Source organism: Neolamprologus brichardi, chromosome 4 (genome assembly GCF_056152115.1).
Source record: "Neolamprologus brichardi isolate AB-2024 chromosome 4, ASM5615211v1, whole genome shotgun sequence".
Taxonomy (NCBI): Eukaryota; Metazoa; Chordata; class Actinopteri; order Cichliformes; family Cichlidae; genus Neolamprologus; species Neolamprologus brichardi.
In genome coordinates this window covers 8,104,258-8,121,786 of record NC_142107.1, presented here as the reverse complement: position 1 = coordinate 8,121,786, position 17,529 = coordinate 8,104,258, and the positions used below count along the sequence as shown (strand labels likewise).

The window sequence follows — 17,529 nt, the reverse complement described above, 5'->3', positions numbered from 1 at the left end:
TGCTTTGCTCCTCTTACTCAACTGCCCTATGACAGAATACAATTTTGTTCTCGCTGAGACTACAACTAAACTCTCTCTCTAAATGTCTCTCTATAGAATAAATTTCTCCACCACTCAAACTGCTGCTTAAAAGAAGAAATACTGCAGCATGGAAAGCAAGGTTTCAATGCAGCATGAACAGATTTCACCATTAACTGCGCATGGGCAAACTGAGGCTTTTAGTGTTTTTGAAAGGCATTGAAATACATTGCAAAACACTACACAAGGGAGATAGCATTCAGACAGGAATGATATCAGTTGTTCCCATAGCATGTACTCTAGTTATAAATCCCCACCTAATTCTAGCATGTAGCTACGATGTTATCCTCACACTTAGGAATAAGGCTAAAGCGTAATATGATAGCAATGCTGCATGCGTTGCTATGCACTTAACCCAGACGCAGTTACTCATTGATTTTGAGTTAACTCGGACACACATGCCATCAAGAAATGGCTGCCCATCGCCATTTTGGAATCGAGAGGACTAAGGCGTTCATGTGCTGCGTATACTGAGTCTGCTGAGACTTGTAACTTTCACTCTCCTGTGTGTACATGTATGTCTTCTTTGTTTTTGGTGTGTAAACACGTGTAGGGGGAACAGCAAGGGAAAAGACATCAGCACCATCAAGTCGCTGAGGGTACTGAGAGTGCTACGACCTCTAAAGACTATTAAACGACTTCCCAAACTCAAGGTACACTTGCGCAGCAAAGAGACTCCATTACTTAATTTTCACTTTTACACAGATTATTGATGAAATCTACCTTAATGTAAGTACAACAACCAAGAAAATTATACAAATTACACCCTGATCTACCATCATCTATTATTCTTTAACCCTCCCTAATATTATGTTGTTCTCTTGCTTTGTCCTCAGGCTGTGTTTGACTGTGTGGTGAACTCTCTGAAGAATGTGCTCAACATCCTGATCGTCTATTTACTCTTCATGTTCATCTTTGCTGTGGTTGCTGTGCAGCTCTTCAAGGGGCGTTTTTTTTACTGCACTGATGAATCCAAAGAATTTGAGCGCGACTGCAGGTCAGGAAAAAAAACCAACTCCTTTCACCTTGCGCTGGGAAAATGTCCTGTTGACCTGCATAACTTTTGGTTTAATCCTTAAAGATTAAAGTGTCTCCTCTCCATCCTCTGTGTCATACCTAATGCAAACGTTTATAAGTTTTTTTCCTTTCAGTCCTTTTGCTGATTCTGTGTTTTTCAGAGGCGAGTATCTGGTGTACGAACGTGATAACGAAGTGAGGGCGCAGAAGCGGGAGTGGAAGAAGTACGATTTCCACTACGACAATGTGGCTTGGGCCCTTCTCACCCTCTTCACTGTCTCTACTGGAGAGGGGTGGCCGCAGTGAGTAGCCTATATGTGAATATAGCCATTCATAAATAGAGCAAGTGTGGATATTGACAACCTCTAACAATACTTCACTGTCACTTCAGGGTGCTGAAACACTCGGTCGATGCGACTTACGAGAATCAGGGCCCAAGTCCAGGATACCGGATGGAGATGTCCATCTTTTACGTGGTGTACTTCGTGGTCTTCCCCTTCTTCTTCGTCAACATCTTCGTAGCTCTCATTATCATCACCTTCCAGGAACAAGGCGACAAGATGATGGAAGATTACAGTTTAGAAAAGAATGAGGTGAGCAAGGATTCCGAAACTGGAGCGTTGCATGATGGAAAGGCACGATGCAAACCGAAAATGTCTTTTTCTGCTGTTTTTGACAGAGAGCCTGTATAGACTTTGCCATCAACGCCAAGCCTCTGACACGCCACATGCCACAAAACAAGCTAAGCTTTCAGTACCGTATGTGGGAGTTTGTGGTGTCACCGCCATTTGAGTATACCATCATGGCGATGATCGCGCTCAACACAATCGTGCTGATGATGAAGGTAAAGGCCTGCAAGCCCCAAACAAGGAATAAGTAATGCACAGAACAACATAAACACCAAGACAGCCACTGAGTTGCTGAACTTAATGTCTAAATTTATACCATTAGCTCTTGTTGCCTGCGCCTTAAAAAAAGATACAAGCAGCCTTTACTAGTTTGGAATGATTTAAATACTTCTGCTTTTCTGAGAGAGGTACTGCCTATGTGTGATTTTGTTTACAGTATTACGGAGCCTCCGACACCTATGAAACTGTGTTAGCCAACCTGAACATAGTGTTTACTTCCCTCTTCTCCATGGAGTGTGTACTCAAGATCATCGCCTTTGGAGCACTGGTGAGTGAGTATTTCTGGGTTTATGTGTGGCGACGATGTACTGCTCTGTAAAAATACGAGAAGCCAATAAGAACATATATACATATTTATTTTTATGCCTTTTTTTCTGTATTGAATGAATTTTACCATTTAAAATGAACACAATGCCCATATACTAAAACAAAACAAAAAAACTGACAAATTGCCTTTACGAGTTGAGCTTTACAGCCAAAAACAGCTCTTCATCTGGGCCTGACTTTCAACTAGATTACCCTGTATCCCCTACTTTCTCCACCAATCTATGTATTACACTGTCTAATGCTATTCGGATTGTTGGCAATAATCAAATGATTTGTTTTTCAGTTACAAAACCAAAAATTTAAACAAATCAGAAGCTACAAAAAATCAGTGATAAAATTATTTTACTGGCAAAAGATGCAGATGAGAGAAAAAAGTACAGACGAGATAGTTTGGCAATGAATGGGAGGTGATAAAGGACAGAGGTGGGATTATAATATATTAACTGAAAAAATGAAAGTGAGTGACATATAGGCGGCCAAAAGAGAAGCAAAGATTAGAGAGCGGTGGTGAGTAGACAGCATCAGCTCTGATTCATGGATAAACTTATGTACGTATTAGGCATGTCGTAAGCACACATAATCCCAGCCCTCAGAGATATTAGTGTCCGTGTGTGTGTATGTGCATGCGTGTATGTGTGTGTGTGTGTGTGTGTCAAAGTGGTTTATTTTAATATCCGCCTCCCTTGCTCTCCCCTGGTCCTTCCACTTGTCTAATGCACAATTTGGCTCCAGGCAATATGTGGGTAAGCAAAGAAGCAGAGGCTTCTTATTAGCATTTTGTCCCGAGTATTACATGACTCGTTGCTTTGAGTGTCCCCACTTATTGAAAGAATGCTTTAAAAAATCTCTAATCAAATATAGATTGAAATTTCTTTTTGCATATATATCTATAAATGGAGGCGTATAATACAATTTTTAAAAGTTTTTGAAACTGAAAGAAATTCAAATTGGTTTTTGCTGTACTGTATGTGTTGTTTGATGGATGTTATAGTCTTGTGATGCAGTACAATGTGTCCCTGGTGTGCTGGTATCTTTCCAGCTTCCCTTCACTGATGGTCAATTTGTCTCATCTAATTTCTTTCCTGTTCCTGTCCTACACTGACATTTGTTTTCTTCCACTTTCTTGTTCCCCTTCTGTATTTTTCTGTCCTTGTCTCATTTTCTCATTCTTTACTTCTTACTTTTTTTTCTCCTTGGTATGGCTTTTCATTTAAATATGACTTATACATCCTTTTCTTGTTATTTTCATGTGATCTGTCTGCGCTCCATCCCGTTGCGTTGCTCAATTTCTCTGTCAATCTTTATCTCTTCCCCTCCTTATTCTTTGTCTGCTTCCTTGCCACATCAATGTTCTTCTGCTTTTTACTGTGTCACTCTTGCCTCATGTCACCTCATATCCTCCTTTTTTCTCCTTTATCCTGCTCGTTGTTCTTCTCTGTCCCTGTCTCGTCTCTTCTTCTTTCTCTCGCTTTCTTGTACTTCTTTTTTCCCTCTTTCTTATGCTGATCACAGAATTATTTCAAAGATGCCTGGAACATTTTTGACTGTGTGACAGTTCTGGGCAGCATTACAGACATCCTCGTTACTGAGCTTGGGGTAAGTACCAGATTTTGAGGTGTCTGTGTACAGATGTTTATGTTTTTACACTCCTGTATTGAAAAGTCAAACTGGAAACAAACAGATGTGATATTACATTAGCATGTTTTTTTCTTAAACAGGTATGACTGAGGTATTTGTTTGGTGAACTTCAGAATGTGTTTGTGGACTTTCACATCTGCCTCACCATCTAAAAAACATTAAGTAGACAAGACAAGGAGTAAGGAGAGAGCATGAGTTAGAGGCCAGTGTTGAGTTGCTCAGTCATGCATGAGCATCTCTTGAAAGTCTTATATAATTGTCCCAGTTGGTGGGATGGGAATACAGCCAACCAGTGCCGAGCCACTGACAGGCAGGAAGGCAGGAAGCATGCTGATTACCTATAGTGAGCCATAGCCTCTCCAAGCAGCCTTTTAGTTTATTATAATATCAGGGTGGTCAGTGGGTGCATCAGTTTGCAACTGCATCTGAAGTACAGTACCTGAAACAACAACAGCATCAACAACATTATGGGTATATTAAGATCAATGATGAATGAGTGCCCTAGATTTGGTGTGCAGCATTACATTTTTGCTAAATATTGCACCAAATTGCCTGTAATGACACGCTGAACCAAGTAAACAAAATGAGTTAATTCAGTTTATTTAGGACCTGCATTCAGATTTTTCAAATGTTGTATTACCTCACTATGTCCATTAAGGAGACGAAATTGTGTGTCAGTGCATTTATTATGTGATGCATGAAACTGGGTTGAGCATCATTTGTGAAACACTTGTTCAATCCTAAAAAATCTATTTAAACGTGACATTGTTATTTTCAGATGCCGTACAGCTGTATATGTAGGCAATGCAAAGTTGTTGAGGTGGTGTGTTTAGATAGTTATTGACAATCTGAGACAAAGGTATTTAATGTAGAACCCCAAAAATAGTACATTTATATAAATCTACATACAGCAGGTAATCAGAGACTCAACCTAAAGCTAATATTTGAAAGTTGGTACTTTAAATCTTTGGTGAAAATGTTCTTTGTATATTGTTGGGACATATTTTAAGAATAGCCTCTTGTTGCGTAAGAAGTGAACTCTGAATAACAGAGGCTATTGATAGGAATACATAATCTGTATTTAGGAGATGAAGCCATTTCTTGGACAGAATTTATTTAAGAAGAAAAAACTATCCCCAATAATGTTGAAGTCAGAGTTGTAGAGTATTTGCAGCTGTAACCAAGAATCAAGAGCCAATGTAACAATTACTACTGAAAGGCTTTTCTCTCTCTCTCTCTTTTTTTTTTAACGATTTATGCAATAATGCAGTATAAGCCGTAATAAGTGGAGGCTGTGTGCTCTGTATATTTCTTGCCTCAACTATGTGGAAAATCCACCTACATTGCAAACATTACATTATTATAACTACCCTCTGCTCTTCTTTGACAGTTGCATCATTACTATATATCACATGACTTTTGCAGTCAGTCCTATTGGGTGGTGTATGAGTTTTTGGTTACCTTGTATGTGGGTCACATCTTAGTACTGTAGTTTGCTTCATTAGAAAGGTTTAGAATTAGTGCATTTGGTTTGTCTTTCAAAGAGATGTCCTGTTGTCTCTCCACTCTAATGCCTCACCAGTCTTACCATTATTATAAAAATATAGATCCCAATTGATTGAGTATGGTTAGATAATTTCCTCTCCCCTGTGTTGTATTGTTTGTTTCTACCTGCCTAGATAGGAAGCTTTTCTATTTCTGAGTTTGGTTTGATTTGACTTGTTTAGCTCCTGATTATTATTATTATTATTATTATTATTATTATTATTATTATTATTATTATTATTATTATTATATATTAGTTTATTTATTTATTAATTGGTACAGAGCGTGAATCTTTGTTCATTTGGTCTTGATTATTTCTACTCAAGATTTTATTCACCGTTGAAATTCTACAAAATATTCCTGAGACAGATTGATTGTCATATTGACATACAGTCATGGATTTTTAGAATCCATGTATTTTCTTTTTTCATGCTGCCTTGATTCTTGGTATCAGCATTATGAATGTGTAAAATCTACAGACACTTACCTTTGTGCTAATTTCTCTTTGAATGACTGTTGATTTCTTTCTTGTTTTTATCTTTTCACATGCTTTCTTTAAATCGTCCTCAAACTTAACGACGATCTACTGTAATCTACTTCTCCAATCCCCTTCTCCCCTCAACACCTACTACTTGCTGTGATTCCATCCAATCAAAATGCACTATGATTCCTCTGTGTCCACCCATGACAACTGGCTTGGTCAATCTCTCTGGTTGTTCTTCGAACCAACCAATAATCCAAAAATTTGCTGCTATAAACCATAACTCTGCAACATCCACATGTAGATGGTTTGTAATTTTTTGGAGATCTTATTTTACCGCATGTGTTTCAGCTGCATCCCAGCCAACGTTCTGGCTCCGGAATGTGTACAGTTTGCTTGACTGCTTTGCTATGATCACTCTGAACCCTTAACTTGTACATTTGCGTTTGTTATCTCCCAGCTAGTCACTGTATATCTCCACATGCGTGTGCTGAAATATATCCTTTACTCAACACTAATATTCGGTTTGTAAAGGATTGGGTTTTAGAAACTACAGTAGATGGTAACATTTATCCACATATATGTATAAAAGTTGCTGGGAGAGTGTTTCTAGTAACAACATATTAAATCCAAAGCTTTGACAGAACAAGTGATGCATGTTGCCCATTGCATGCCACTGGCAGAAACCCTTTGTTCACAAAACTTGCACACACAGACACACACACACACATGCAGCAATGCAATATAAGCAGTAATTGAATAAAGCCTGCATGTGCTGCTACCAGTTACTTTTGAGCACTTCACATCTCAACCTGCAGTCTAATAGATTTATCCGCTAAACTATGTACAGTTTATTAGTCACGTGTTCAGTCTGATGAGAGTGGAAAATGGTAACCTAAAGAAATTCACCTATGTAGTAATGACCTTTGTTGGTCCTTGAATCACCCTCTGCTCTTATTTGACAGTGACATCACTATTGTATGTCACATGACTTTGGCAGTCGGTCCTATTGGATGGTGCATGAACTGCCGTTTTTGCTTGCCTTGCATTGGCTGCTTTGCCTTGTGTTTGGTTCACATCTGCATGCTGCGGCTTGCTTCATTTGAAACGTTGCATATTTTGCCTTCGGAGAATTAGTGCATTTGGTTGTCTTTCCAAGAAGTGTCCTGAAGTCCCTGCACTCTAACTCCTCACCAGTCCTAACACAATTACTAAAAACATATATCCCAATTGGATGAAACTGGTTAGATCTGGATGATTTCCTTTCCCCTGTGTTGTATGGTTTGATTCTACATTACTGGATATGAAAAGCTTGTTTGGAGCCTTGCTGATTTGAGTTTGGTTTGCTTTGACTTGTTTGGCTCCTGATATTTTTTATTATTATTTGTATTGAGTTTGAATCTTCTTTAATTTGGATTTGACTGTTTTTCTTCTCATTTTTTTTTATTCGTCTGTAAGGAAGATTGCCTGCATAATTTGAAGTACGACTAACTATTTTCCTTCCCTTTCCATTCCCCGATCCCCCCTCTTGTTCCCTTTTCACGATCCTTTATTTCTGTTCCCTTTCCCTTGCTTTTCCCTTCCTCAACTCCCCCATTTCTCTGGTTATACTGTGGCTGTATTGTAGAATAATTTCATCAACCTAAGTTTCCTAAGGCTGTTCAGAGCAGCTCGTCTCATCAAGCTGCTGAGACAGGGAGAAACCATCCGAATCTTGCTCTGGACCTTCGTTCAGTCTTTCAAGGTTTGCTTCCAATTATACAGCTTACCCTGAAAAATCACATGCATTGATATGTGTAGACGCTACATGTCAGTGCAGTGTATTCACTGTATAGATCCCCCCCTTTTACAAAAGAGGTTTTGGTGCAGTGCAAAAGTATATTAAAAAAAAAAGAATTTGATTTTGATTTGAACCCTATATTAAACTGTAAAACGTGTTGTTAAAAGGTATTATTCATTTTAAATTGGCTACCAGCAATTCTTTTAGAGGAAGTTGTTCCTAACATTGGTAGCATTGTCGTGCTTAAAGGTACAGTGTATGTGTATCATACACAGGAGCCAAGAGAGGACGGAGGTCTTCATATTTTTTTCACTGCATGTTTGAGGTTAAACTTTTAACTTGGATTTTAAAACAATGGTTTTCAGAAATTTCTGGAGTCCATGGAGGGATTTTCATAAGAACAATAGAGGCACTTTAATTGTGAGATATTCCACCAGGTGTCATTTAGTTAGATAGATGGATAGATGGATAGATGCAGGATCTAGCTTATTAGTTAACATTTATTGTGTCTCTTTTCAGGCACTGCCTTATGTTTGCCTCCTCATTGCCATGCTGTTTTTCATCTACGCCATCATTGGGATGCAGGTGGGTGAGAACCTCAACCTAAAATTTGCTCCAGTGCTGCTGGGATGCATTAAATATATTTTATAGTTTAACTATAATGACGAGGAGTGCAGCATACTAAATGATAGTGAAAAGAGTGATCATATTTGGAGTATAACAGCAAGAGAAGGAACATTACAAAAATGTCAAAATGGGATTTATGTCTTAGTTTCAGATTGTTACTTATAATCTTTGTTCCTGTATGTTTTTGTGGCAAAAAAGACTAAATGTTCAGCGATCAACAACCATCGTCTAGTTTTCACTTTTAACAGTATCATTGTGTTTGACAGCTGTTTGGGAATATTGCAATTGAAGAAGGTGGAGACAGTGCCATCAACCAACATAACAACTTCAGGACCTTTGTAGAGGCTCTTATGCTTCTCTTTAGGTGCTTTTATATGTAACTCTGTAAACCTATAATATACATTTCCATGCATGCCCCAGTCTCTCTTGAGGTCATTCAATTCTGGATAGGTAAAATAATCTTTTTGTATGTTTGAAGGAGTGCAACGGGTGAGGCATGGCACGAGATCATGTTGGCGTGTCTTGGGGGTAAGGAATGTGACCCCAAGTCAGGGAATGTAGATCCAGATTGTGGCAGCCAGTTTGCCTACCTCTACTTTGTGTCGTTCATCTTCTTCTGTTCATTCTTGGTGAGCCCCCGGGTTAATAATATAACATTACATGACACAACACAGTGCAATGCAATGCCACACAGTATGACAAAACATATTATTACACACACATAACATACGATGGCATAACACGACACAGCACAACATAAGGTGACTTGACAAAACTTAACATAACATCATGTGACAGATCATAACATCGTGACATAATGTATCACAATATAGTATATCATAACGTAACATGAAATACCACATTGTAACCTGACATATCGTAAAATTGCATGACATAACTTGCTATAACGTAATATGACATGATAAGACATAACAAGACTTACCATAACATAAAATTGTCCATCTTTTAGTTAAAGCTAATTAAGTAAATTAGCATTTCACGTCACAGCTATTAAACCAGTGATTTTGTGAAATCAGTGGTTGTTTGTAACTTTTTTTGTGACTTTTCTGTTTGTATGTGTGTCGCTGTGTGTGTGTGTTTGTGTGCATGCATGCGTAGATGCTGAATCTGTTTGTAGCTGTTATCATGGACAACTTTGAGTACCTGACTAGAGATTCATCCATACTAGGACCTCACCATTTGGATGAGTATGTCAGGATATGGGCGGAGTATGACCCTGCTGCCTGGTGAGTTATATAATGCCTATACTCAGGTGTAAAGAGGCACAAGCACAAGGAACAGATCTGTTTACACATGTAGTACTTGCACATATATTCATAAAAATATACCTTTAAGAGTTTGTACATACAACAACAAAGACACTATTTACAACCTGATATTTAGACACCTTTAATGCATCTTTTTCTCTATATTTTAATAAGCTTGCCCACACAGAGAGACCCAAGAGGTTAAAGCGGCTACTTCTCCTTAATTTTGAGATTTTTTTTTCTTTTTTTGGTGTGAAGACTTTTTTTTAAAGTGATACAATGAACAAGAGAATTGAACACATACAAGCATCGGCTTTTTAAAACATTAATTTACTAAAGAAATAGCTGCAAGGGGGCTGTAACGGATCTGAGTATAACCTCATCAGACATCTGGTTATCTCTCTCACACCGTACAACCCCTCCCACTCTGTCCTCGCCTTTACTGTAAACTCCCTTCACCCCATCCTAACACTCTCCCTCTTCTGGAATCGGTATACTGTCAAAAACTTAACACGGCAACGTCTACACTCCAAACTGAAGCTTCCGTGTAGTCCAAATGTATATTGTAGACATGCTAAGTTTCATGGTATCTGTATTCCAGTGCCTGTGTTTTTCCCTCATGCCTTCCTATAGAATGCACTACTATAAATAGAAGATACAAATAATATGGTGTGCAATAAATATGCTGTGCACCATTTCTATTGTACAGTTGTGTTAGGATTGCCTTTCTTGAGACTAACATGCTATTTTTTAACCTCTAAGGAAACCAAGTAATAAACAAAGAAGAAGAAGAGAATACAATAAGAAGGCACTGTTTAGGACAACTTTAAACAGAATGTGCCATTCAGTTATGTTTCTACTATTTCTGTATGTGCATGTAGAGTTTGTATAAGTGCATTCAAGTGATGTCGTAAGAGTCAGTTTTTACAGTTCTTCTATATTGTAAAGTATTTCCAGATACTGTGTTCTTGTCAATCTTGTATTCTTCCTCCCAATGTCCCCTCTTCTTTCTTGATGTGTATGCCTGTGTGTGTGCGCGCGCGTGTGTTTTTCTTGTGTGTGTGTGTGTGTGTGTGTGCGCGTGTTTGTTAACTCCCTGTATTCTTCTTGCAGCGGGCGCATACATTATAAGGACATGTACAGTTTATTACGAGTTATCGACCCGCCTCTTGGCTTAGGCAAGAAATGCCCCCATAGGGTGGCCTGCAAGGTTTGACTTCCATTCAAACAAAACTTCTTAAATCACACTTGCTAGCCACAGCATCCGGGAATGGAGTGAATGCCGCTTTGTTTTCTTCTTCATTTCAACTTTTACAACTTTGTTTCCACCATTATCGACTTGCATTCTGAACTGCCGAGAGAATGTGCGGGACAATGCAGACACCCAGAGAAGCATGCGAAATGCATTAAATGAAATAGGGAGGGGGAATTCACATCAAGGCGTTTTATCATGTTGGAAAAATAATCATTTTTTTTATATATATGAGCATTTTTTTTCCTTTTGCTTGCTGTGGAGACATGGCTATAATGTAGCAAGCTACGGTCGCCCACTGTAGTGTTGCATTGTTCTTGGTTGTTGGGGGGTTGGGAGAACGACAGAAACTGCATTGACACTTCTTCCCTCACTCCTTCCTCTTCCTTTTCCTCTCCTGTCTGAGCAGGAGCAGCTTGGCGCCCGATATCAGGCTCTGCCTGTTCTGTTCTTGTACAGAATTATCTTCTGATACTACAAGAGGATATTTATTCCTTAAATTCTTCCTCTTGCTCGCCTCCCTATCCACTGTCATTTACCCTGTTCTCTGATATGACAACCTGTTAGAGAGTACTGTTACTCAAAGAGAAGCCACACAGCCAAAACAGTCTCTCCAAATCCTCCCAATAACCTTGTCTCTCTGTTGTTGTTTTTTTAAAAAACATTGTTTCAGTCATCTCTCTCTCTCTCTCTTGCTTTCTGTCTATCTTTCTCTAAAATCTTTTCTGCTACTCTTTCACTCTCTCTCCATTGTATATCTCCTTCTTGGAATATCTGCATCTCTCTCTTTCTTGTTAACGGGGTGGTGGCATGGCTGATGATGCAGTGGCAGGATCAGTTGCAGGGAAATGTATGACATGCTGAGGCACATGAGTCCTCCACTAGGCCTCGGGAAGAGGTGTCCAGCTCGGGTGGCCTACAAGGTCAGAAAGGCCCCCATCTTCACCCAAGTCTTCTATGGGTGATGTGGGTTTTTTTGGGGGGAAGGCTATCTAGAACAATGATTTAAATTATCAACGTGGTGTAAACTTTTAGTGTCATTGTTTCTTTGGTTCTGTTCCTGTTTCTTTTTGTGGAAAGTGAGGGTGGGCTGGTCGGTGTTGTGACGTTGTGTGGTGATGTGGGACTTGTGGGTGGAGGTAGCAGGATGGTTAGGTTGACGGGTTTAGATAAGGGGTCTGTATCCACAGGAGGGGATGACAAAGAGGGACCTTCTCAGCTCATTTGCACCGTGTACAGCTCACATACACAAAAACACAAAAGGCACACACCTCACGATCAGTAGTGTCCTCGTTTAACTGTATAGATCAATGCTGTATGAAGACATTAAGACACCTATTAAGCAGATAACGTGTCACACATGTAGGCACCCTTAAATACATACACTTACACAGAAGCATGCGTGTGCAGCAGGGCTTGGAAGGTCCATTAGACTTATGTCCTCTGACTCGTTCCATCCTGTGGATGAGGTAGACGCATACACAGAAACACACAGAAATAGGTCATATCAACCTACACAGATATTTTTCTGTTCCTTCTCATGGTAGAGAGAGCAGAAGGGCTTGTGTCAGTGATGTGTTTTCCTCAGAGAGCCTTTGGTTGCCATACAGAAGCAGTTCTTTTTCTGTCACCCTTCATGTAGCAGCTCCAAGCCCCCAAGCAGCCTTTTCTATCTGCAAGTCCAATCTTCTCTTTGTCCTTTGGTTCTGTCGTCAATGCAGTTCTATTCTGTTTCCAGCCCCCCCCCCATTATCTCTGCATATTGCTCCCTTTTCTCCACACATGTACACTCCCTCACTTTCCCCCCTGCATGGCCAGTCCCCACCAACACCACCGCATCACTCCTGCACATGCCCTATTTGTCAAGTACAATACAGGTACAATGGATATCATGCAAACCGTTAGATTAAGAATATACTAAACATTAATAACACATTTACATTACATGCTACACGTGATCAGGTTAAAAAAAAATCTTTTTCAGATTACTGTTAGCCTGAGGAGGCAGCAAGCCACACAATCTGTAGGCACAGACGATCACTCCATTGCTTTCTCCACCTCCCACTTCTCTTCCAGTAGAGCTGGGGCAAATAGTGCAGAGATTTTACATGATTTAAAGCTGCATGTGATTAAACACGTTTATCCGATTACATAAAAGAAGTCAAGATTGCTGACGTTGTGATCTGATACAATGTGCTATTTGACCCAAGCTTTTTAACTCTCTACTTTTCTGTTTTTCAACTGAACATTTTATGTTTAACACCCGCCATCATCCAACTTGGGCCGTTAAACTGATTTCAAACTATGAGCCTCCTTCCTGAAATGTAAAAGTAAAAATACCAAAATGTATCCTGGTAGGTGTGCTTAGCATTCTATAATGCTTTTTATGCATGGTTGAGCATCTTTGTCTTCTCTGATAAATATTACTAGATCCAAATTTATTTAGCATAAGTCTCAATTTGCTTTCCAGACGAATCTAAATCTTAACTAGGACCTTCCATCCAGTCCACTTAATAGCTATCCTTTTAGCGTCGCTGCGTTTAACCCTTGATCTATTCTCTCCTGAAGAGAGACAGGATGGCTTTTCAGGCAGGACTGCTTGCTTTATTTTTTTTCCCTTTACAGACACAGCCAACTAAGTATGGCAGTGATTCCTTTTCTTTTTTTACATTGCATTGTTTTGACTTTTATTTTTCTATTTTCAGTCACTTTTTCTCTTTATGTGCTCCAGCTCATAACCTATTGATTTTTCTTTCTCTATCATCTCTTTCCCTTAAGCTTTCCCTTTCAGTTCTTATTATATCTGTTTTCTGGCAGAAGAAATATTTCGCTTCACCTCATATTTCCTACACACGCCTGGATTATGTTCACCTGAAAAATCATTACGCGTCTTAGCACCAGAACAACGCTTCCATGGTGGGCCTTTTTTTTGTTTTTGTTGTTGTTGTTTTTTTTCCTCTTTTTCCACAGAACGCTGCTCTCTCTCACCTATTAACCCTTCGAGTCTATACCCATTTGTTCACACATTTGACATCAGAAAATGTCAGCGTAGCCTCATTGTCTACTATTTTTCTTAATGCCTCCGATAACAGCCACATTAAAGCAACTCACAAACTCATTTTAATGTCGCCAACAGAGGATGCTTTCTGTGTACAGCTGCACAGCTGCTTGTCCTGTGAGGCATATTGTGCCTGCATTGCATGCTGCATGGGGGTGGAATGCGCAAGAAGGATTTGGGGGGAAAGACAGATTAAAGGAGAGGCATATTTTTGGAATGTGGGGACGGGGGAGATGCATGGTGCGCTGCATGTCTTGGATGTCGCCGGGTTGTTGTCTTTTGTCACCAAACATGCATGAACGTCACTCTGTTAGTTGATGTAAGTCGTATTATTCGTGTGTGTCTGTTACTAACCAACAAGACCTGCAAAGGATAAAACCAATAAACAAAAACCACAGTGTTCCTCTTTCTTAGACCAGTCCCTTGGTTGGCTTATTGGTTTATCATCTGGTCTCTGTTGTTTTCACTGTGAACCTCCAAAGCACTAGGGGGAGCTCTGGATAATAGTAACTGCTGCTCAGCCTGTTCCTGGACAGTTATGAAGCAAATAAGAATGTGATTCTGAAAAAGTCTCCACTAATCAATTTGTGACTTAGATGTTTAAAAATGAACAAGAATTTGGGCATTACTACGACTCACTTACCACTTCAGCACTCATAATCACATATATGCCTAATTTGACACTTAAGTCTGAGCCACTATAGGCAGACAGACAGAGTCAGGGCCTGCTGCAGATGCTATGCACAGCTCCTTCAAGAACCCACCCCCTCTTTCCTTCTCCCCACTCTCCTTCCCTGCTAAAAGCTCAGAGCCCTTCCCCCTTTTCACCTGGAGGTTCCACATACACCCCACCTTCTCCTCAATGTTCTTACTGCCTGACTGGCTTCCTCGCAGAGATTGCTCCGTATGGATCTGCCCGTGGCTGATGACAACACAGTCCACTTCAACTCCACTCTCATGGCCTTGATCCGCACAGCGCTGGACATAAAGATTGCCAAGGGTACGGACAATTTGACTTTCACTTGTCACATTTTCACATGCTTTCTTCTTCCTTCTCTCTTAACCCCAACATCCTCAAAGCAGAATTGTCTTTTCTGTGCTGAACCAGAAACTTTGAACTCTTCTTGATGCTCAATCCTTTATACAGCAACTGATGTGTTGTTATTTCTATATGTAGAACTTTTCTAGATTAATGTGAGGCTGAAGGTGAGACTGAATGTAGCCCTTCAGCTCACAAAGTTGATTGCTTGTGTTTCACTTCAGTTGTGAGCTTATCTTAATTACATGACTAATAAAAGGAACCTTTTTTTCTGTTTGTCTGTTTCCATGTTTGTATGTCTCTTCCCCCTTTTCCTTTCAATCTGAATGGCTATAAACAATGTGTGTTGTTTTGTGTGTATGGGTAAACTTTCTTAATGTGCATTTTTCTGTGTTTTGTGTTCATTTGTGTTGTCATACTTGGGCATGGATGTCCATACATCTGTGTGTGTATCTGCATGTGTGTGCATGCTTCTGTTTTTTTTAATAAATATGTCTAGGTGGTATCGATAAACACCAGATGGATGCAGAGCTAAGGAAAGAGATGATGGCAATCTGGCCCAACCTCTCCCAGAAGCATCTGGATTTGCTGGTGACACCACACAAGTGTAAGTCACCAGAGTTTGGGTAAACCACAGCAGTGCCATTTTCTGCAACCACCTAATGCTCCACCATTGTTCCTCTCCATGCCCCCCGAGGTCCGCTTCTCCAAACCAGTCTTTTTCCAGTGCTGCACCCTCTGAATCAGCTTTCACATCTGTCTCACACATCAGTACTCAGATTGTGTGAAAATGATCATGAAGAAACAGAAGCACTGAAACAAGCTGCATGGTAGACACAAAACAGCTCCGCACACCCACGCAATAGTGCAGTATCTTGAAGTGGAGATCAATAAAACTGACTGAGACTGAACTACACAAGGACAACAGCTCTTGACTGAAAAAACCCTTTCTCCATCATCACTGAATATATCGAAAATCTCCAATGGGTGGCAGTGCAATAATACAGTCTCCTGCAATTCTAATGCATTACACTCCTCCCCTAATCCCCAATTATCCAAAACAAGGAAAAGAAAAACTACATTAAATAAACTACAACACTGGTTCAAAGATTCAGTCTTTCAGGTGGTATTCGTACTTGTTAAAGGCAGTGCTCTGCTTGTTGTTTCTCTGTAGAAACTGGAGTCTGTTAACTGCTTCATACCCTCAGAAGCAACCTGAGCTTACTGGGATGAATTTTGGTTGATTGTTGCTGACAACTTCTTCTGGTTATCCATAAGAAGCTAACAATTATGGAAATGTGAAATACCCACTTGAATCATGGGGAAGTCATGCTTGCCCATCATATTGCCACAGGGGCTGGCCACTTCTATTACAGCAGCGGAGCCTCAGCTGAAAGTGTCATTGCCTGGCATGTGCTGCAGTTCTTTACCACCACCCCTTTCCAGATGGAGCCACCACAACTAGCTTCTTGCAAATGCTTTCATGTGGCAGATGGCCACATGTTCGTGATGTAGGCCATTCAGCGTATTTGCTCTTTGAACTGTAGGAGCTATGACCGTCACTTCCTAGAAGACCCATCTTTGAACCACACACAGCCCAGTTGGATGTCTATAAGAATGTGTCGAGTGCGTCATCGTGTACGTGATTTGGCCATCTGTTCTAAGACCTTTGTGAGTGAGACAAAAAAAGTAATATTCTTCTTCTTTACCCGTATCACTGCTTCCCATCTAAAGAAATGTATCTGCATTTTCATTTCCTGATGACTTTCAATAATACTCTGTCATGGTTAAATACCGTAAGTATGGATACCCAATGCTGCTTTTTCAATGCAGCCAGAGTGGGGATGGCTGGCTCTGTGCCCGGGAATTGCCAAGAGTGCTCTCTAATCATTAATGAGGGTAAACTTCTTCCTGTAATAATATTTATGAAACTTCTTTCCTTCAGAGAATGACAGAGTGGACTTTCTTATGCATTTGGGCGTATTTCCTCTCTGACTCACTCATGACGTAAATTCAGCTGACTTTTCCTCACGTCCCTCCATCAAATGAATAATGACAGTAACAGACCCTGATGATTTATTTTGGGCTAGCTGCAGTGACTTCCTGCTATGATTGTGAACTACTGCTGTGTTGCTTTTTGGCATTTTTAATGCTGCCTCACACTTAAAGGGCTTTCTTTGCATGCTACAATACAGTACTTGGACAAATTCTGCATGCGTTGGCCATAATAGGTCAGCAGCCCAAGAAGAAAAAAAGGTAGTTGTGAACTTTTGCTAGTTCAGGGTTACAAGACTGAAGCTACCATCTGTGTCCAACAGGTGGCGGTAGAGTATTCATTTGCAATCACAAAATTATGAAATGAATACTGCATTTTTTTCCCTCCTTAAACTCACAAACGCAAGAGTCACCATTCCTCAACATTCACACTTCTACCCATTTCTGTGCCTGAGATCAGAGGGTGTCCTACTATAGATAAACCTTCTACAGATGTCTTTTCACTCAGGTCAGGCA

General features: G+C 40.0%; 1 protein-coding gene across 9 annotated transcripts in view; it reads left to right on the top strand.

Moving 5' to 3' along the window:
- Positions 1-17,529, top strand: part of cacna1aa (calcium voltage-gated channel subunit alpha1 Aa) — an 85,901-nt gene that overhangs the window by 54,863 nt on the left and 13,509 nt on the right. For all 9 annotated transcript variants that reach the window (XM_087839745.1, XM_087839738.1, XM_087839743.1 and 6 more), the window contains 15 exons: positions 632-731; positions 915-1,075; positions 1,257-1,397; positions 1,487-1,688; positions 1,775-1,939; positions 2,161-2,271; positions 3,843-3,926; positions 7,622-7,738; positions 8,294-8,359; positions 8,668-8,765; positions 8,880-9,030; positions 9,521-9,648; positions 10,783-10,879; positions 14,874-14,979; positions 15,518-15,625. In XM_087839745.1, the coding sequence (XP_087695871.1) occupies positions 632-731; positions 915-1,075; positions 1,257-1,397; positions 1,487-1,688; positions 1,775-1,939; positions 2,161-2,271; positions 3,843-3,926; positions 7,622-7,738; positions 8,294-8,359; positions 8,668-8,765; positions 8,880-9,030; positions 9,521-9,648; positions 10,783-10,879; positions 14,874-14,979; positions 15,518-15,625 (1,835 nt within the window). The remainder of the gene's footprint in view (positions 1-631; positions 732-914; positions 1,076-1,256; positions 1,398-1,486; positions 1,689-1,774; positions 1,940-2,160; positions 2,272-3,842; positions 3,927-7,621; positions 7,739-8,293; positions 8,360-8,667; positions 8,766-8,879; positions 9,031-9,520; positions 9,649-10,782; positions 10,880-14,873; positions 14,980-15,517; positions 15,626-17,529) is intronic.